Raw genomic sequence first — 20,450 nt, 5'->3', positions numbered from 1 at the left:
CCAATTGGGGAACTCCCTGCTATTTGGGAGGAGGGTCCTCCTTCCCTATAACAGTAGATGGGTGGAAGGGCTCTGGCTGCAGAAGGTCATGGTGAAGGTGGGTAGGTGGAGCTGCTGTGGGAGGTGGCTGGGGGCAGAGGGAGGGCTGTGTGCTCTGCTTCCCCAGATGCATGCACAGGGTAGGCCTGGGAAGGGTGGTGGTTTGTGGGCTGGATGCAGGAATATGGGGCTTAGGGGTGCCCCCACTGCCTGGGGGAGACATGAGGGTGGAAACTCTGGTTGTGGTTGTTTTGGAGAGCTGCAAGTTGGTGCTTGGCTGAGTGTGGGAAGATGGGGAGCTCTGCACTCCACCTAATTGCATGTGGAAGGTGAAGGCTGTCCCTTGAAATCACTGCAGGAGCCTTATGCAGGGGTATGGAGCCATGGTGGGGCTGCAGTCCCTGGGTGCAGGTGATGCTGTGTTGAGGCAGATGAACCTGGCAGCCTTGCCTGTGTTGTGTTCTGGTGTGGGTGCTTGGTTTCTGTCTGAGCACAAGGAATGGAAGTGCATGGGGAGGATTTCTCCTGGTCCCAGACTTGTAGTGGTACCAGCTAAGGTAGCTTGCTCTTGGGGAGATGGGTGTCATGCCCTGTGGAGTACTTGTTATCTTCCTCTTCCTTGTTGGAGCTGGGAGTGTTTTGGAAGCAGGCTTGTAGTAAAACAGTGAAGTAGGGAGGCCCATGGAGAGAAGACCAGAGACAGCAAATTCTGATTATTCTGATGCCTTTCAAAAGGAAAATATGTTGGGGAATGTTACCTAGAACCAAGACATGAAATTAAAGGTGTTAATTGGTCATATAAACTAGCTTTAGTTGGAGTGAAAGACTGAGCTTTATTGCTGTGTCTCCTAAAGCATGGGGTAATTATTCATAGGCCTGCTAGAGTTTCACATGGAAGGGCTGCATATTGTGCACATGAAGGTTTTTACAGCCATGCTGCCTTGCCTGCTCCTGTTGAGGGTATGTCCACACCTCGCTGCGGTTTATAGCCCTGTGGAGGTGGCTGCTGGCTTAAATGCTTCTTCTGGGGTAAGAGCTTCTTGCTGTGGCAGGAGCATGTGGCACTGAAAGCTTTGGTTTCACAGTCGCTCTGAGCTGACACAAGCGTGGGCCTGTATCTGTGCTAGCCCAGACAAGTGGAGAAGCTGAGATGCTAGCATGAGGTGGGAATGCCTCTTCTGATGAGGGACCATGCTCAAGATTGCTGTTGATTTTCACATCAAACTAAGAGCTGTGCCATGTAGCTAGGTCTGAAGCTGAGCCTCTGGTCAGTGCTGGTCCCTGGAATTAGTCTCCAGAAGAGATTGGCACTGTGGGAGGAAAGCCAAACTGTGCTTTCCTTGTCCTAGAGCCTGCTTTCTTATACACCCAGTCCTGGCAAGAACTGCAAGTGAATGTGGCTGGGATTTCATGCCAGAAATAACTCATTATATGTTGGTGTGACTTCCTGGAGGGACTTACAGGATGCTGTAGGATGGTGTTGCTTCATCTCCCTCTCATAGAGAGTCTTCTGATCCCAGATGCTGCTAGTAGAGTGTATGAATGCTCCCTAGCCCCCCATGCTGTTGCAGTCAGTGGGGCAAGCAGCTGGTAAAGCAAGGGAAGGGGGTGAATTAACTCCAGCGCTGATCAGGGAGCAGCGTTTGCCATGGTGGCATGGAAAGGATGGTGCACTGGCCTGTGCTGGTTCTAGTTCAGTAATATCTATGCAAGGTTGTGTTCCCCTCTTTGTACTGGGACATCAAGGCTGTAACAGTTAGAGCTAGGTGAGCTCTTGTTTCTGGTGAGGAGAGAGATGCTAAACAGTCTTTTTTTAAGGTTCTCTGACTCCTGGGGAACCTGTGGTAGGAAAGAACTTCTGGAGATCCCCAGGCTGAATTCCTGCTTGTGGGGCAAAAAGGACCATTAGAGCAGGTTGCTCAGGGCCTTATTTGATTGAATTAAGAATATCCCCAAGGGTGGAAATTCCCCAACATCCCTAGGCCTGAAATGAACCTGTTTCTCTTCATGGTCTTTGACATGGTGTCTTGAGAATGAAAACAGGAGTGAGGAAATTGTGGCAAGCTCAGCCTCTGAGTGGTTTTGTGAATTTCTGAGCTGCAACTTTCCTTCAGGTCTAGGGCACCAAGTGTAAGAAGGACCTGCTATTCCCTCAACTGCTCGAGATGCCGGAGGGCCCATCCCTGAGGAAGTTCCAGCTGCTGACGTCCCCTTTTGTGGGACAAGTGGTGGTCAAGGTGGGGGGAAGCACCAGGAAGATCAGTGTGAATGACCTGAATGCGCTGAGGCTCCAGGACTCCCAGGTGAGCTGTACTAAAGATGGACTCACTGGTCCACAAGAAGTCTGAGGCAAACCATCATTGTCCTGCATCTAGATCACAGAAGGTGCACAACCTGAGAATAATACCAAGGTGGTGTTTGAGGTGGGCCATTGCTTTGTTTATAGCCAGAATAGGTGCATGTGGCCAGAGAGAGGTGAACACTCGTTTTGCAGTACTGCTCTGTGATGCAAAGTTTGGGATCAAGGTTACTGTGAGGAGAGGCTGTTGCAATGATGTGACTAGATCTGGAGATGCCCAGAATTGTTTACAGTTTTGAGTCAGTCACGCTAATGTACTGGTTCTGTGCCTCTTGAGGGCTGCAGAGTCAGTTTTCTTTAGAGCTATTTGTAGATGAAAGCTGATTTCTTCAGTATGTGGCTGTCAGAACCAGCAGCCTTATTTCCCTCAGCTGTGAACTTGCACAGCTGCTTCCCTTATACCAGAGGGCAGGGTTTTACTTGGCTGGGTTGAAATGTCTATACTGTGGGCACTTGTGAGATAGTCACACTGGGTCAGTCCTGCTGAGGGCTTCGCTTGCCTGACTTCCCTCAGATGATGATTTGGACTTGACTGACCAGATGCTAGTGCAGCCTCACCTCTGATTACATGATAGTCTCAGCCAGGGGCACAGATGCAAGCTGTTTAATAGTCATTTGGGGCTAGGCTGTGGCTTCAGAGCCACCTTTGAGTTAGTTTACCCTGGCCTGAGACACTTCAGGCCAGCACAAAGTGAGGAGGCAAATGAGAAGTAGTGGTGACAGACTTTGAAACCCTGAGTGTCTGTCCTGGTGTGCCTCTTTGGCCTGATGGCTTCATACTGCAGTGGCATCGGAATACCATGTGCTTTGTGTAGACAAAGAAGGGATGCTGAGAGAGTGACCACAGTGCTGATGGGAATGGCTCAGATGCTAATGAATCCCGTGTTCAGGGTGGGGTGATGACCCTTTTATCTCAAAGAGGTTGTAGAAAATAGTCACTTGTATAGAAACAGCCAGGGGTTCCATGAATCCTCAGTACATCCCACCTTTTTTTCTCAGGTTCATGGGAAGAACTTGTACCTGGCATTTGTGGCAGCTGGAGGTTCCTTAGGACCAACTGCAGAAGAGACAGTGCTGCAAGGAGAGGCTGCTAGCAGGGCAAGTCCTCCTGCCCAGGAAGGGCAAGGGCAGGTTTGTGCTCCACAGACACATCCCCCAGAGGAGGAGCTGCAGGAACCCCAACACTCAGGATCTGAAGTCCCAGGAGCAGCAGAGGGTCCAGGCAACTGGCTGCGCTTCCACTTCGGCTTGTTTGGCAGCATTCGAGCGAATGAGTTCTCGAGAGCAAACAAAGCTAATAAGAGGGGAGACTGGAAGGACCCTGCACCCAGGTATTTAGTGGAGCCCTTACTAACTCTGCTTTATCTCTGCCTCTCATTCTGGAGAGGCACTCTTCTGCCCCAAACTAAATTTGTGGGGGGATGCTCTTAGCCCTCTCTTTACTCTGATAAGTCATAAGTAGGCAAGAGAGATGGCATGAGTGGTTGTGTGGTGTGTTCAGCCAGGGAATCCGCAGTGTACTTGTGGCATGCATGTTGCCTGTCAACCTGGAGATTGCAGTAGCAGCTCAGTAAAGATTTTTATTCAAAGAGAGCTTTTAGGGTGCTAGACTGAATCATGCCCTCAAAATGACAGTTTCTCCCAACTACATGTTTGAAAAAAGCCTTGGATAAATAGCCTACATCTAGGGCAGCCAGAGTCACAGGCTGGAGTGATGCTGTTAAAGGCAGCACTGCATTGAAAACATAGTCTGTGTCCTAAGTCCCACTGGAAGTGTCCTGAACAAGGGTAAGTACAGGAAGATAGTGTGGACTCTCTCTTGTGAGCTGTTTACTCCAAGTGGTTAATAATGCACAAGGTAGGTCTGACTCCTGTCTGGTGCCCTTGTTAGGGACACACTCCATGCTCCCCTATCCTGCAATCTTTTGAAGGATTACTTTATTCCTATACAAGTAGTTTCAGCATTAGATTCCCTGATTTGTGGCCCCTCCTGCTGGAGCCCTTGGTCATCTGGCTTGTCTGCTGGGGAGAGCTGAGGTGCTGATGTATCTCCCTGTCTGCTGCTGTCTCTTGGCTAGGGACCACAGGGCAGCAGAATGAACAACTGTCTGCAAGTTGTGTGGGTTCACAACCAAGTTTCCTGGCTGAAATCACTGAGGAGGCTACTTTGCATTAAGATGGTGGCCTGCAGTGTTGGAATGCCTGCTGTGACCCTGTGCACACAAGCAAGTGTGGTGATAAGCTGTAGGGAAGGAATAGCTGACTAGGGTACAGCTTTGATTCCTGCTTAAACTGTGGCAGTCCTCCTGCCCAGGGGCTGGTACTTCAAGATGCCTCCCTGTCTTTCATGAGGATGGGTAGTCATCTGTGAATGTTGATGCCTTGTTGTGTGCTTCTCCCTAAGCTTACATCATGTACAGACTCTTTTCTCATCCTCTGGTAGCTTTTCATTCCATTGCTACACTGCTGTCTCTTTTTGTGCGAGTTTCTTCAGCTAGAATGGAATATAACAGATAGTTCAGGGATGTTTCTGATGAGAACTTCTCTGCTATTCCCAGGCTGGTTCTGTACTTTGAGAGTGGAGGCTTCCTTGTTTTCTACAACTGCCGAATGCACTGGTGCTCCTCTCCGAGGGCTGATCCTGCTTCTGACATCCTGTCTCTGGAGTTCCACCGTGGCCAGGCACTGGATGCCCTACGCACACCCAATCCCATCTGCTACACCCTCTTAGACCAAAGATATTTTTCAGGGGTGGGTGAGTTCCAGGGCATAGTGGCCTCCAAGAGATGGAGGAAGGTGGGTGGGATATCTACAGATCCAGAGCTGCATGTCTGACCCTTCTGCTCCTTAGCCTTGTGGCTTCTGGCTGATCCAGCTGAGAGTATGTGGTCATCTTGCTGCTGACAAGGCTTGCAGCCTCTAACCATAGGCTTCAACTATGGGGGTGCACCATGTGAGCCCAGTGGTGAAGTGCCCTGTGAAATGTCTTGGTGTGGGTGGTTGGATTGTCTTGTACTTGTTGAAGAAAAGGTCTGCTTCCAAGGTTGTGGGAAGAGAACACCTTCCAGTCCGATCCCACCTGTAAGTCTACTCTTCGTGTGCAACCTCTGATAATGGGAACGGTGTTGCTAGCTGTGATCCTTGAGGCAGAAGTCCCAGATTGGAGCTATAGGTCTGCATCATCTTGGTAAGAAATATCCTTATTATCTCCTTATTTCTGACCTTTTCCAGGGAACATCATTAAGAATGAGATCTTGTACCTGGCCAAGATCCATCCGTTAACACAAGGCGCTCTCTTGGCTCTCTCAGATCGGGAGCGTCTGCTTGACTGTGCCATTCAGTTCAGCTCTGACTGGCTGCACAACAAGCTGCACGGGAGAAAGCTGCGCCTTCAGATCTACCAGAAGGAGCAGTGTCCTCTCGGGCATGCAGTGATGAAGGGAACTCTTGGGCCCTCAAGTGGCTTTAAGAGACTTACATGGTGGTGTCCTCAGTGCCAGCCTGCAGTGCTGTCAAGCGATGGGGATCCTTCCCCAGTCACCAAGTGACCTGCCTCTGTGTTCTTTCCTGGAGGGTGTCTTGGTGGTCTCTTAGTTATCCTGAGGAGGTCTTCATGGTTTCTTTGAGGCTGTTGAGTTTCCTCTTTAGAGACAGTGAGCGGGCAGAGTTGAGTGCTCAGTGGAGGTTACAGGAATCACTCTGTGCCTCTGGATGCGAAAAAGAAAGCGGTTGTACGTGTCTGTTGGGTTTTTGTCACAGTGACAAAACAGTGTAAATGGGTTGAGGTGTCTTGATCACCCTGTTTGGACTACAGCAAATGGAAAGCATAGGAAGTTGAGCAGGTGATTACTGGGGTCCGAAGTGCCCCTACCCCTTGGCCCTGCTGTGGGTGCAATTGCTTATGGTGGAGTTGGCAGGAAGGAGCATATCCCTCTGCCTAAACAGCTTGATTAACTCAATACTAGGTAATCCCGCCTCTGTACCTGTGCGCTGCGCTGTGATTAGGTGTGGTTAGAAGCGAGTGGCTGTTCCCTCTGTCAGCTCTTACATGAACAGCTGCCTCCTTCCCATGGGAGAAAATAAACCTCAGCAGTGCTTGGTGGAGCTCACCTCTGCCCCTGCAGGTTTCAGTTCTGTGGCAAACTGCCAATTCACTGTAAAAATAAAAACATTTAAAAATATTGTGCTTGGGACAGCGGTTGCATGAAACTCATTACCTCCAAAATAACTTGAAAGCAGAAAGGTTGGGAAATAGAGGCAGCGTGGTCCCTCCTTTGTTAGGCTGTGTGTGTGTCTATGCAGTAGGCAGGAGCTGTTGCTGTTTGTTCTCCCTATATGTGAGTTTATTTTAACAATAGACTGTGACTTGAAAAGCTGGAGTTAGAACCAGTAATGTTCATCTGAAGTTTGGTGTGTCTTTTCCTCGTAGTTTCTTGCTTAAAAGCTGAGGTGTACAGGGAAACTCCAGCATTTGGTGCTGCCCTGTAGAGGATGGAACCAGCAGCTTCCCTCAGCTGTGTAAAGTGTGTAAACTTTTCCTCAGCAAGAAAACTGTTCTCAATCATAGAATCAGCTAGGTTGGAAAAGACCTTCAAGATCAATGAGTCCAACCTTTACCCCAGGACTGCCAAGTCCACCACTAAACCATGTCACTGAGCACCTCATCTACATGGTTTTTGAATGCTTTCAGGGATGGTGGTTGCACCGCTTCCCTGGGAAGCCTGTTCCAAAGCCTGACTACTGTTTTGGTGAAGAAATTTTCCCTAATATCCAACCTAAACCTCCTCTGGTGCAGCTTGAGCCCTTTTCCTCTTGTCCTATCACTTCTTCCTTGGGTGAAGAGACTGACCCCACCTCACTACAACCTCCTTTCAGGTACTTGTAGAGAGCGATAAGATCCCCGTGAGCCTTCTCTTTTCCAGACTAAGCACCCCCAGTTCGCTCAGCTGTTCCTCATAGGACTTGTGCTCCAGGCCCTTCCTCAGCTTTGTAGCCCTCCTCTGGACACATTCCAGCACCTCAACATCTCTCTTGTAGTGGGGGACCCAGAACTGAACACAGGATTCAAGGGCACAGGATCTAAAGGTGGATTGCACATCGACAGGGCGTGCTGGAGTTGAACACCTCAGTGGTAAGCTGTTTCCCAGACTTGCACAGCCTCTCCCCTGTGAACTGTGACGTCCTTGAGTAGTTATGGGATCAATGCATAATCCAATTAATGGGGTTATGGTGCCAAGGAAGACTGTTAATGTCACTCCTGAGCATGTCCTGCAGGGTGTCTGTGAAAGCCTGGAAATGAGGCATGGTTATTTCAGTGCCCTTCTAAAATGGAAGGCAACACACAGACAAAAGAACCTCCAGCAGATGAAGCTCATGTTGTTGAGGATGAGGTAGCAGCACCTTGGTGTTTGGAGGGGAATCCAGGCCAGGTTGGACGGGGCTTGGAGCAACCTGCTCTAGTGGAAGGTGTCCCTGCCTGTGGCAGAGGGTTGGAACTGGATGAGCTTTAAGCTCCCTTCCAGCCCAAACCATTCTATGACTTGTGGTTGAGCCAGATGCGGGGAGGCGGCAGTGGTCTCACGTCCCAGCTCGCAGGAGGCTCGGGTCATCCTGCCGAGAGGAGGGTGGCTCCAAAGAAGTCGTTCCTTCCCTAGGGAAGGGGATAAGAGGTGCCTTAAGCCATTAAACACCCTCACGCGTGAAGCGGGGAGGGCCTGGCTGCGCTCGGGGCTGGCCGAGGGGCGCAGGGGGGCTGAAGGGGCTGTAGCTTCGGGGCGGCGGGGGGACGCCGTGCCTTCCCAGGACCGCTCGGGAGGGAAGCAGGGGGCTCCGCTTCCTCCCGCTCCGCCAGCGCCGCGTGTGTGGCGACGCGGGCCGCTACCCAATCAGCGCCGGCCGGCGGCCGTCACACCAGCCTCACCGCCGTTCCATTGGCTAGCGCTGCCTGGTGCGAGCGCCCCTCGGCCAATAGGCATTCCTGCCGGCCCACCGAGCGATGGGACGAGCGCGCTGATTGGCGGAGAGGCGGGGCAGAGGCGGCCTCGCCCGGCTCTGGTTAAGCGCCGGTGTGTGGATAGAGGGGGGGCGGCGGCGGCGGGAGCGCGCGTGGCGGTAGGTCCCCCATGGAGCTGCTGAAGAAATGGCTGGGGCACCCCGAGGACATCTACAACCTGCTGCGGTTCAAGATGGGCGGCTACCGCGCCGTCATGCCCAGGGTCGACCCGGTGAGTGGGACGGGGCGTGATGACAGGCGGCGGATGCGCTTCCTTATCAACGCCGATCGGGCGGTGCACGGAGCCCAGGAAGGGGGGAAGGCGGGGGATGCGGTGGTGTGGAGCCGGGACGGGGGGAGGAGGAGGAGGAGGAGGAGAAAGATGGGGGAATGTTATCTCCCTGCGCGGCCGCGGCGTTGCCGTGGGTAGCACCGCTCCGGTGTCACCCGAGGGCAGCACCGGCTTGGACGGGGCTTGGAGCAACCTGGGTGTTGCAGCGGCTCGGGCCTTATTCATTGCACCGGGTCCAGGTATCGCACCGGCTCCTGGCTCTCCCTGCGTTGCAGCGGGTCTGGCATTACCGGGCGTCGCACTGGTTGCAAGCGATGCGCGGGTCCGGTGTTTTGCGCGGGACCGGGGCTTTATCCTGCTTCTGCTTTTGGCCAGCATCGCACCGGCTCCGGGCGCTGCACAAACCCGATGCTACCGGCTCGGTGCATCCTGTGCATCGCACCGGCTTCGTGCATCCCGGCTCTGGGCATCACATGGACTCGGTGTTGCCCTGGCCTCAGGCGTCCCGTGCACTGCTCGAGGCCGGTACCCTGCATGCATCACACCGACTCCGGACACCGCACGGTCCTGATGCTCGCCGTGCATCAGCGGTGCTCGGACGGGGTGGGCACGGAGCGGGTTAAGGGGCGGGCAGCGGGCGGTCCTGGGGGGCGGAGCGGCCCGCAGCCCCCCGCCGCCGCCGCCGCCGGCCCCGATGGCGGCTAGCACCAAAGCGGTGTTCCTCTTGAAGAGGGCTCTGGTCCTGTCCCCGTCCCCGCCGCGGGGTCCCCCCCGGGCTGCGGGGCGGCTGCGGGGCGGCGGGCGGCGCGTTCGGCAGCAGCGGGGGGTCCCTGCGGCGCCCTCGTCCCTGCCGCCGGCTGCCCCCCGCCTTCAGCCGCCCCCCGGCACCGCGCTCTGCCCGCAGGACTCGCTGGGATGTGGCCTCCGCACCTGCTACCGGTACCTCAACCAGACCAGCCGCAGCTTCGCCGCCGTCATCCAGGCTTTGGACGGGGAGTTGCGGTGAGCGGCGGCACCGGGGGTCCCGGGCGGGAGGCTGGGGATGGTGGTGGGGGTAATGTACTCTCCGAGGGCAGGGCTCCCCGGGAGGGGTGGGTGCGATGTCTCCCCAACACTAGAGCCCTCCAGGAGGTGGTGGGTGCGATGCGTCCCCAACACCGGGGCGCCCTGGGAGGTGGTGAGTGCAAGTGTGTCCCCCCCCCAATGCCGGGGTTCCCTATGCAGTGCCCCCACATACCATGTTCTTTAGCTGAGCCGCTGTGCAGCCCTCCCCCTTCCCCCTTGCGCCTCAGGGGTGCTGTGCTGAGCAGCACTGGTTGGAGATGCTCAGGGCAGCCCCACCCCGTGCAGCGGGACGTGGGGTGCCTCACGTCCGAGCTGGCTGTCACACACGCCCCCCTAGCTGCGTCCTGGGGGTTGGCACTACAGCTCCTCGGCCAGCAGATGGTTAAACACAGCGCCTGGTCCTGTGCTGTTAGCGATACCCTGGGAATGTGTCCTGGCAGTGCCAAGGCTGGGCTTCGGGAGGAGGTGGGAAACATTCCGGGGCTGACCAAGGGTCTGGACCATGCCTGGAAGATGCTTTTGGAAGCAGCTGCCTCAAAACCTATTCAATCATCCGATGGGCTTGCTGCACGCTTCTTTCTTTGCTGTACAGATATTGCTGATGCGTGCAGGAAAGTTTCAGACAGTAATAGTAACGGAGGATGCAAAGCTCAGCTAGTCTGGGGCCTCGTGGCTATATATGTATACATGCTCTCTATAATTCCTTGTATTTGTATGGTGACTACTGATTTCAGTATATAGGTCTCTTTTCAATTAACTCCAAACTGGGTTAATCATCAGAATTGGGAGTTCCTGTAAATTGTACTGGGTACATCTAATGGTGTGGTTATATGTGGTTATATGTTATATGTATATATAATGTGGCTCTGCTGAGCGGTTGCAGGCGCTGAACACTGGATTATCTGTTGGGTTTCTGAGCCCTGGTTTGGGTTTTGGGATGGTGCCCCATAGCCGTTGTCCAGTTTATGAAATGGTGTCTGCAGCCTGTTTTACAGGAAAGGCAAAGAAATTCAGTGGTTTGGCTGGGGTTGTGTGGAAAGGTATGACTGGGGCCAAGAATTAAAGTTTTTTTTTTCCATGCTTGGTACATTAGCTAATGTAGAAATTAAGGAGGAAAAAAAAAAAAAAGGCCTCTCAACAAAACATCTTGAAACCTGTTGGCAGTGTCAGTATGTGGTGTGCTTGCCTTCATCTTCCTTTGGTTATCTTTCTCACCTCCCTTTTCTGTTCTTTAATCCTTGTATTGCAGCTTGCTGGGATCAGGAAGGTGCCATCCTTCAGGCACAGAAACTTCTGCCTGGCATCCTAAAAATGCCAGTGCCAGATCTGTGCAACTTAGGGCTGTGCAGGGATTGCTGCTGAATTACAGCTGGCTCCGTAGTGCATCAGAAGAAACTCATTTTCAGAGTACGGTGGCTCCGCTGAAGAGTTTAGGGACGAAAGAGGGAAATGGAAAATAGGCAGAATATAGAAATAGGCAGATCAGCAAGCTTACTGAAGGAATTAATTTTGCTGGATCACCTCAAAGTGTGAGGTGATCATTGTGCTTTCATTGAAGTTAACCCCATTAGGGGTGTAAACTGAACCCATGTGGTTACAGACTACTTAATACTGGCCTCTGTTCTTGCTGGTTGAAGGAGCTGGGCATGCAGGGTTCAAGCATTAAAACCACCACTTTGTGCTGCTCCCGAGCATGGTGTCCTGTGCCAGAGCCTGCCCCAACTTTGTTTGTGACTTCTTTGGAGTGAAATCTCCTTGTTGGCAGGCTTGTGCTCCCTGGTTCCAATCACTGCTCCCAGGAGAGCTTCCATGCATCCCCTGAGGGCTGCTGGAAAACAGAACCTCTAGATGAGTGCTTGGAGCAGTGCTTCTCAGTCCAGGGCGTTGGTAGTTGAGCTAAAATGTTTGGTTCCTTCTTGCTTATCTTTCTTGGCCCCATAAACCATGTGTTTTGTTGGCCAAGATTCTGTCCAGCCTGTTGCTCCGTGCTTAGGGCGTTTTCTTGGAAGGTGGAAGGCTCAAAACTGCAGCTTCCAACAGCAGCTGAGCCAATGTCATAACTCCTGATGGGGGCGAGGAGTTATGAGACAACACCACAGCTCTTCTCTTGGTGGTGGAGGAGAGAGATGCTTCTGCTTTCTGCTGCCAGCCCCACAGTCCTGCCTGCCCCTGGGACCCTTCAGCATCAATTCCTGCAGGTTCAGCTGCTTTTTGGAGAGAACCAGCCTTGTGCTGGTAGAGGGTGAATGTGGTAGCAAGGGGAAAGGAGACCTTTGCGTCCAGGAAGGGGGAGCTGCACCTGGGAATGGCCTTCTAGGTTCTGCTCTGCCTTTCTTGGTTGCTGCTGGTGGAAGTTGCTGCTGAAAGGGGGTAGGAGTCCTGGGCACTTGCATCATGTCAGATGAACCTTTGCAGCTTGGTTGAAATGGAAAAACTCAGTTGTGCAAAGGAGCAGGAGGGCATGAGAGAGCTGCTCATGAGCACTTGGGTGTGTATTTTGATGGAGGTATTAAATACCCTTTAATTAAGGAAAAAATGCCAAATTTACCAGTATTGGCTCTAAAAGCCAGTCAGTTTTCCCTGGCTGGTTAATTACCGCTTGCGTGGTGTCATTCAAGGAGAGCAATGCTTTTGCCTAGTAATTAGCATTTAAGCAGTCCAAGCTAGTTTCTATTTGTTAAGCAATTAATAAATGTATCATCTCCTTGATGATTGTGCTCATTTAGAGCCAGGGGATTATTTATATAAATTGTAGAGTTGCAGCCACTATTTCTTGCCATAAGACTTTTGGTTTTTGCTTCAGCGGCAGAAGTGTGGAGCCTGGATGGGGAAGACGGGAATAGTGAAGGCAGGGGCAGTGGGATAAAGAGGCGAAGTAGCTTTCCAGTAGCTTCCTGGGTGCTGGGACATGTGGGCTGGCTCCAGTGTCTTGTATGTGGAGATATAAAATACAGGGTGATTTTGGCTCTATCTGCCAGTCCTAATGTTTCTGTTTGACAGTAAGGCACCCCTTTACTCCTTCCCCAAACAGATAAAAGGGTGCTGGGTGCAGAGAAGGGGAGGTGATAGGAAAATTACCCCAGCTTTTTCCCCCTTTCTTATTTTGCGTTTGCTTTTCCAGTAATCTGACTTCAGCCTCTGTCCTCTGGGTCCTAATGAATGCTGGCCTTGCTTGCAGGGTTGGATCTTGCTTGTGGGGTTGGATCTGGCAGTGCCCTGCCCAGGGAGAACAGGCGTGTCCCTTCCCTGGTATATGCATCTTAGAAAGCCAAAAGCCATGCCATAGTTCCCTGCAGGAAGGAAAAGGTTTCCTAATGCAGCTCAGGTATACCGCAGCTCTCCCAGCAGTCAGTCCATGGGGAGTTTGTGTGGAGGCATCACTGTTGCTCGGAGCAGAGGTTCAAGTAGGTGGGAAGTGCTGCTGGTGGTGCTTTCCATCCCTAACCTGCTCCTCTGACCCTGCGATTTGAGCAGCATGTTTCTGATGCATCTATTTTACTTCCCTTTACTGCAGGGGACAGTCACTGTCTCCAGATGAGGGCTGGGGAAGCTGACATCTGAGATATAGTTGAAGATGTCCCTGTCTGTTGCAGGGGGGTTGAGCTAAGTGACCTTTAAAGGTCCCTTCCAACCCAAACCATTCTATGATTTGATTGAGGAGGGATTGTATGTGGGCATCCCTTGACCAAAGCAGTACTGTATCACTTGAAACATTAGAGTGAATTTTGCTGGAAGTGCTTGTGTCTTCCAAAGGCATCAATGACCTGGCAGTGCCAGTGTGTATCATGTTGAGCTTTCAGTGTCTGCTGAAGGCTATGTGGTTAATCTAAGCTGTTTGTCCTGCCTAATAGGCAATCCCAAGTAAGGGATTGTTTTTTCTCCTCCCCCCAGACATGCCGTCTGTATATTCTACCTAGTTCTCCGTGCCCTGGACACTATCGAGGATGACATGACCATCAGCTTAGATGTGAAGGTCCCAATGCTGCACGAGTTTCACTCCTATCTCTATCAACCAGAGTGGAAATACATGGAGAGCAAGGAGAAGGACCGGCAGGTGCTCGAAGACTTCCCAACGGTAAGGCATACACCTTGCTTCAGTTGCCCTGTGTCACTTCTATGTGCATGGTTGTCTCTCTACATTAAGCCTGCCTGTGCCTGCTGAGCTCGTGCAGTCCCTGGTGAGCCCATAGCTCTTCTGAAGAGCTACGTCACTTGCACATGGGGCTGGATGCAGAGCTGGAGTGAGAAACCCAAATACCATGCAACTCTCTGTGTGAGAGTCTGGCTGTGGAGAAGTGCTAGCTTTAAAAAGTGGCTTTTTGCCTCCACTGTTGGAAGAGTAAATGTCCATCACTTTGTGGAGAGTGTTTTGGATTGGCGCCGTACATTACCTGGATTGGGTGTCCTGTACTCTTAGGAGAGGAGAAAAGCTTGTCTGGTGTTTGGCTTATGGATGGACAGCATTTGTAGTGGCCGTGCAAGATCTGCCCTTAGAGCTACAGTAGTCTGTCTGCAGAGCTTTGATGTGTATTTAATCAGAATCACAGAATGGTTTGGGTTGGAAGGGACCTTAAAGCTCATCCAGGTCTAACCCCCTGCCAAGGGCAGGGACACTTTCCACTAGACCAGGTTGCTCCAAGCCCCGTCCAACCTGGCCTTGAACACTGCCAGGGATGGGGCAGCCACAGCTTCTCTGGGCAACCTGTGCCAGGGCCTCAGCACCCTCACAGGGAACAACTTCTTCCTAATATCTCATCTCAATCTCCCCTCTGTCAGTTTAAAGCCATTCCCCCTTGTCCTGTCCCTACAGGCCTTTGTCCAAAGCCCCTCTCCAGGTTTCTTGTCAGCCCCTTTAGGCACTGGAAGCCGCTCTAAGGTCTCCCTGGAGCCTTCTCTTCTCCAGGCTGAGCAAGCCCAGCTCTCTCAGCCTGTCTCCACAGCAGAGGTGCTCCAGCCCTTGAAGCATCTTTGTGGCCTCCTCTGGACTCACTCCAACAGGTCCATATTCTTATGCTGGAGATGAGATAAAAAGCATCCACACTGTTAGTTACAATATTGTTCAAAGTCTTCCAGCTCCAAGGATCCTTCTAAAAAGAAGCCATGGAGAGTCTGCATCTCCATTAGCAAGCTATAGCAGTATTGGAGCCTATTCTCTGACCTGGAGGCCAATTGAGAAACTCTGGCCATGTCCAAGCCATTAAACTCTCTCAGCATGCCAAACAGCATGGTTGTATCCCATAGCGTCCTTGAGAAGTGGTTTCTGGCCTATGCTACTTCCCAGGCACTGCCTGGGGGTTGCTTGGGGGCAGAAGCACATCAGGGGCCATGTTGATGGGACAGCTGCAGGCGACTGGGAAGGGGAGGATGCACTTTTTTATATATATATATATATATATATATATTTTATAATGTGAGGGCAATTGAGTAACTGAATCATGTTACTGAATATGCAGAAGAAGGATTTCACACTCTAAGTTGTTTGGTGCCTTTCCAGTTGTGCAAAATGCACACCGTGAAGCCAGAGCTGGAGAGAGCTCAGGATAAGAGAGTACCAGAAACCTCCCCTGCCTTTTCCCGTGGCTGGTGTGATGGAATGCTCTCACAAGCTACAAAAAAATCCCAACTGTGCACCAAGTGTAGCTACTTTTGTGCTGCAACTCCCAGATGATACCGGTCAAGGCCACAGAACCTTCCCAAAGATACCGCTGTGTCTGATCTACCGCCAGACACCGTACTGACAACAGACAGAGCCTGTGCTTTAAGGGCCTTGAAACAACTTGGTTGTGGGAGTTGTCCTGTATCTCCAGCCAGGGTGGGATAAGAGCCTCATAAACAGTCTTTTTCTGATTCCTTAATAAACGTTGAACCCTGCTGGTTTTTCCTGACGCTATCTTTTTTTCTTCCTCACGGTGGTTTGTGCCGCAGATCTCCATGGAGTTCAGGAACCTGTCAAAGGTCTACCAGGATGTGATTTCAGATATTTGCCACAAAATGGGCGTTGGGATGGCAGAGTTCTTGGAGAAGAAGGTAGAATCTCAGCATGAGTGGGATAAGGTAAGTCAGCCTGGACAGAGGAATGGACTGAATGTGAGTAAGATCCACCTTGTCACTACAGAAATAAGAGATAAAGCATTGTTGTGGGAAGAGGGTTCGGCTGGATGAGGGATACTGTGGGCTTGGGAAGGCTTTGAGAGACTGCTGGTCCAGTGGGTAATAGGAGGATGGCGTGGCTTGTTGGTGTTGCCCACAAGCACATGTTTGGAGTGACCCATTGCATCAGCTTGTTCCCCTGTAGGTGGTTCATTTGGCTGGTGGCAGCAGAGTGGCACCTTGGTGGGACATGGTGAGGTGTTTGCTGGGTATGAGAAAGCTGAGATGTCCCAGGAAGGGCTGTGAGAACTTGCAGAACATGTACTTTCAATGACTTCTGAGCATCATTTTTGTAAAACTCACTGTGGTAAGTAGGCAGCTCTTTGTAACTGCTCCTTTTATCTTGTTTTGTTCCTGCCTCGCAGTATTGTCACTACGTTGCTGGGCTAGTGGGGATCGGCCTTTCCCGTCTCTTCTCTGCATCAGAGCTAGAAGACAGTATCGTTGGACAGGACACAGAGCTGGCGAACTCCATGGGCCTCTTCCTGCAGAAAACCAACATCATCCGGGACTATCTGGAAGACCAGATGGAGGGAAGGGAGTTCTGGCCCAGAGAGGTGAGGGAGAGCACTGTCTTGGGGTGAGGTTCCTGCTGTGCCTCTTTGTGAAATGCGCTGAGACTGAAGGAGCTGTTGTTACTCTGATACAGTGAGATGCATCCTCTTGTTAGAAGGGTTCCTACTGGAATTTGCTTTGAAATACCCAAATCCAGGTTTTTTCCCCACCTTTTGTTGGTGTCCTTTCACAGTCTTTCATACTTCTGTTGGAGACCTCTAATGAATGAAGCCATGCTTCCCAGGACACCTCTCTTAGGAATCCATTACAGGGAGTGCAGTGGAAGGTGCACAGCTGAAATTGTACTGTCTCTCGTGTCCCTTTAAGTCAAAGTTAACAGGAGAGACTTGGTATGCTTTAATTTCATTGAGATCTGACAGTAAAGCTGTGCTGCATAAGATTGCTGCTGTTGATTGTACATCTTGATAGTAACAGTTCTTGTAATTTTATCTTCCTTCTTTTCTTTAGTCTAGTAAGCCCCAATCCTTCAAGGTTTTCGTGCGTCTCTGATGGTTCATGTTGGTCACCCAGACCTAAGACTGTTATTGATGTCACTCTTACAGCATGAATGTACCCTCCAACTTGTGAATCCTTATCTTCGTGTTTAGGTTTGGAGCAGATATGCAAAGAAGCTCTCGGATCTTGCCAAACCAGAGAACATCGATATGGCTGTCCAGTGTCTGAATGAGCTCATCACCAACGCCCTCCACCACGTCCCTGATGTCCTCACATACTTATCCCGCCTGAAAAACCAATCTGTCTTCAACTTCTGTGCTATCCCCCAGGTGAGTTATGTTTTCAAGTGGTTCTTTCTCATCTGCAACCCAGCTAATGAGAAGTTGGAGGTGCAGGATGTTATATATCGTGTTGATACTAGCCTGTTTTATTCTCTATCTCTTTTCTCTCTTCCTTCTTTCCTGGTACCTACTCTTTCTGCTGTCGGTGAGATTGTGGCTCCTCTCCAGAGTGTCTTAGCATCAATTTCAGTAGGGCCGAGGTTATTCCCTTGGCAAGCTCCTCACAATGTGGTAAGGGCTCTTTGTGTTTCTCCTCAGGTGATGGCTATTGCCACATTGGCTGCCTGCTATAACAACAAGCAAGTGTTCAGGGGTGTAGTGAAGATACGAAAGGGACAAGCCGTCACTCTCATGATGGATGCCACAAACATACAAGCGGTCAAAGCCATCATGTACCAGTATGTGGAAGAGGTAGGTTGAGCAGTTTGAGTAATTTCTGGCTGTTCCCATCCTCATTCATGATGTGGAAGTGGGAAGACGCATGAATTCTCCTAATGTTCTCCTTACATCTCTTAGTTCAGTGGTGGTAGGGAAGGGTGACCTTGATGTGGTTTTGGCCTGGACCAAACCGGGTGCTTGGTCTGTGCTTGTGTTGAGAGGTAGAGACTGAAGTCCTGGTGGAGAACCAGGGCACAGAGGACCTTTCCCACAACACACTTCTGAACAGGTTGCATCATCTCCCCATGGGCTGCTCCAGCAAGCAGTCTTGTTTTCTCGGTGTCTGTAGTTGCAGCTGGCAGGATGATGTGGTGGTTGTGCTCCATGGCCAACAGTAAATAAGGGCAGCTCTTCACAGCTGCTGAAAGCAGTGGGACTCTCAGTTTCAGGGTACTGTGGAGGTTGAAAGTTCACAACTGGTGGTTGGTTTCATGGGAAAATAAAATAGCAACTCAAAAACAAATGCAGCAAGGGGTGTTGAATAAAAAGACATTACTTCTGCACCAGGGAGACCCCAAAACATGGGTTGTTAGAGCTCCCTTTGTGGGCTGGCCAATCCCATGGCAAGGGACAGTAGCACCTCGGCATCTTAGCCAAAAAGAGGGTCTCTGCTCATTCACACCTCCCTAAGCCCCATGCAGACAAGTATCTCACTGCAGCAAGGAGAGCAGGGCAAGAACCCCTGATTCCAGCAACACTGCTTGTGGTTGAGGGATTAAGTCTGATGTGGTCCATCTCCCGTCATGGGGTGCCCTCAAGAGGCTGCTTGGCTTAGTGCACTTGTCAAGGGAAATGGGCCCTGGCCCCATCCAGGCATCCCTTGCAGCTGGTCCTTGCTCCATGGCAGTCCACCACTGAGGTTGTTCTTGAGGACATGGTGGCCCTTAACGTTTCCCCTTCCACCCAGTGGTCCCATTTGTCTGCTGAACCTCGGGCGGGAACTGTAACCCCTCCTTCCTCCCTCCCCAGATCTACCAGAAGATCCCAAGCACAGACCCATCATCCAACAAGACGCAGCAGATCATCGCCTCCATCCGCGCCATGAGCTTGCCCAGTGGCCCCATGGCCTCACGCCACCACTACTCTCCCATCTACCTGTCGTGCGCCATGCTCCTGGCCGCCCTGAGCTGGCAGTACCTCAGCACCATCTCCAAGGCCACCGAGGAGTATGTCCAGGCGGGCGAGAACTGATGGGCAGAGGCGGGCGGGGGGAAGAGATGGTCGGACATGGGCAGCGGAGGCAGGAGGCTCCTCGTCCCCTGCCGGTGGGGATGGCCAGGCATCGGGGTGCCATGGCGCCTGGGACGGTGATGAGGACGGGACACCGGTGAGCTGTGGCCCCGGGGCAGTGGGGCAGCGTTGCCAGACTCTGCTCCTCACTGCCCTTGCTGTCTGCTTGGATGGTTACAAGCACTAATCGGAGTCTTACTGTTTGGGGTTGAAGATTTGGTTTTCCCTTCTTTCCTGTTGGATGGTTTCCCTGAATCTTTTTTATTTTTGGTTAGGATGGTTTTAAATAGAAACTCCAGTTGCCTCTTCCCTTTTGCTTGAGATGTGAGACACCTTTCCAGCTCAGCTGAGAAAAAACACCTGGATTTTTCCTCTCTTTCTTAAGCAGCCTGTTCCCCATTGTCTGATCCACATGGAAAGGATGCTGCTTCAGCCGGGAGAGCAACATGCTTCCTTACCCAGGGAAAAAGCTCTGGCCGCTTTCTGGCCCTTAGCCCAAGCTGGTTGACACCCTGCAGCCTGCAAACAGAGGCAATCTTTACATTTCTGTTCTTGGGCTGAAGGAGGCTGCCAGGCTTGAAACAAGGCCTTTTAATGTTAAATACAGAGGAGGAGGGATGCTCTGTCCACTTCAGTGTGCCCCTACCTGAAAGCCACGTGTTGCAGCCTCACTGTCCTCTAGCACATGGCACCCCGCACTTGCAAAGCTTCATGTCTGAGCATGGGAAAGTGGTTAAAATGAGAAGGGAGCTGCCTGCATGGTCCTGAGCTAATAACCCTGTGCCTGACTCCACTGCAGGCTCTGGGCTCTGCAGCACTTCTTCAGCCCAAGGGATGGGAGCAGCACCCTCCCAGCAGTGCTGGGTGCCTGTGCAAGGAAGAGGGTGAGGGTTTGCACCGTGCTATCCCTTGTGGGATGTTTGTCGGGGGCCTTGGTGCACTGGCCACCGTGAAAGGCAGCAGTGATCCCTGCCATAGGCTCAGAAGGCTTGAAACACTAAGGGCCAGGGTGGGTTTCCCTGGCCCGCTTGGGTCTGGCTTGGGATGATGCTTTGGGTTAGACTGATGTGCAAGCTGTGTTTTGAAACACATCAGGATGGACTTTCTTCAAGAGGAAACAGCATGTTAACAGCAAGTGTTGTTTTCCTGGGGTGGATTTTTGTTATCAAGGTCCCTACCCACCCCCCAATAAATGCTGCTTTGCCTTTGTGAAGGGAAGGACAGCCCCTGTCCTGGTGCAGGACAGAGCTGTTTATGCAGAGCAGTTTGGTGCCTGTGCAAGGCCAAGCCCCTGTGGCCAGACTGTTACTCAGAAGGAGGATCCCTACTCCACAAGTACCGTTGTAGATAGTTTTAAGCTGTTGTTGAAAAGAAACTTGCGGTAGCTCTCTCTGTGCAGCTTCCCGTCTTGTTGAAATTAAAGTTTTCTTTGGGAAAAAAACCCCAGTTTGGTCATTTTTTTTAGCTGTCCTTTCACACTGGCACTTCCCCACCATGCCACAAGTTGAAGGCCCTCCACTCAGGTGAAATGCA

The 20,450-nt window shown here is 51.7% G+C and overlaps 2 protein-coding genes across 3 annotated transcripts; both read left to right on the top strand.

Annotated features, from left to right (window-relative positions):
* The first annotated feature begins 80 nt into the window (after nucleotides 1–80).
* NEIL2 (nei like DNA glycosylase 2) lies at nucleotides 81–6,789 on the top strand. The gene is made up of 5 exons (XM_030491088.1): nucleotides 81–101; nucleotides 2,154–2,342; nucleotides 3,398–3,729; nucleotides 4,957–5,153; nucleotides 5,630–6,789. Exons 2-5 carry the CDS (start codon nucleotides 2,205–2,207, stop codon nucleotides 5,944–5,946), a joined length of 984 nt encoding a protein of 327 aa, XP_030346948.1. The 5' UTR covers nucleotides 81–101; nucleotides 2,154–2,204; the 3' UTR covers nucleotides 5,947–6,789.
* A 1,646-nt stretch (nucleotides 6,790–8,435) lies between these two features.
* On the top strand, nucleotides 8,436–20,358 carry FDFT1 (farnesyl-diphosphate farnesyltransferase 1). Of its 2 annotated transcripts, none has more exons than XM_030491083.1 (8): nucleotides 8,436–8,622; nucleotides 9,587–9,684; nucleotides 13,639–13,822; nucleotides 15,673–15,801; nucleotides 16,263–16,454; nucleotides 17,061–17,237; nucleotides 17,508–17,660; nucleotides 18,657–20,358. In XM_030491083.1, the coding sequence occupies exons 1-8, from the start codon at nucleotides 8,521–8,523 to the stop codon at nucleotides 18,876–18,878; spliced, it is 1,257 nt and encodes a 418-aa protein (XP_030346943.1). In that variant the 5' UTR covers nucleotides 8,436–8,520; the 3' UTR covers nucleotides 18,879–20,358. The 2 variants fall into 2 exon arrangements, with proteins under 2 accessions (XP_030346943.1, XP_030346944.1); XM_030491084.1 differs by having other exon boundaries at nucleotides 8,485–8,622; nucleotides 13,665–13,822; nucleotides 18,657–20,350.
* The last annotated feature ends 92 nt before the right edge of the window (nucleotides 20,359–20,450 follow it).

This window comes from Strigops habroptila, chromosome 6, assembly GCF_004027225.2.
Source record: "Strigops habroptila isolate Jane chromosome 6, bStrHab1.2.pri, whole genome shotgun sequence".
Lineage (NCBI taxonomy): Eukaryota > Metazoa > Chordata > Aves > Psittaciformes > Psittacidae > Strigops > Strigops habroptila.
Note: the sequence above shows the minus strand (reverse complement) of the source record. Positions and strands in the feature narration are given on the sequence as shown.

Coding starts and splice junctions, on each gene's coding strand:
- NEIL2 (XM_030491088.1), top strand. CDS start 2,205: ATGCCGGAGGGCCCATCCCTGAGGAAGTTCCAGCTGCTGACGTCCCCT. Junction 2,343..3,397: donor TGAGGCTCCAGGACTCCCAG/GTGAGCTGTACT, acceptor TTTTTTTCTCAG/GTTCATGGGAAGAACTTGTA. Junction 3,730..4,956: donor TGGAAGGACCCTGCACCCAG/GTATTTAGTGGA, acceptor TGCTATTCCCAG/GCTGGTTCTGTACTTTGAGA.
- FDFT1 (XM_030491083.1), top strand. CDS start 8,521: ATGGAGCTGCTGAAGAAATGGCTGGGGCACCCCGAGGACATCTACAAC. Junction 8,623..9,586: donor TCATGCCCAGGGTCGACCCG/GTGAGTGGGACG, acceptor CTCTGCCCGCAG/GACTCGCTGGGATGTGGCCT. Junction 13,823..15,672: donor TGCTCGAAGACTTCCCAACG/GTAAGGCATACA, acceptor TTTGTGCCGCAG/ATCTCCATGGAGTTCAGGAA.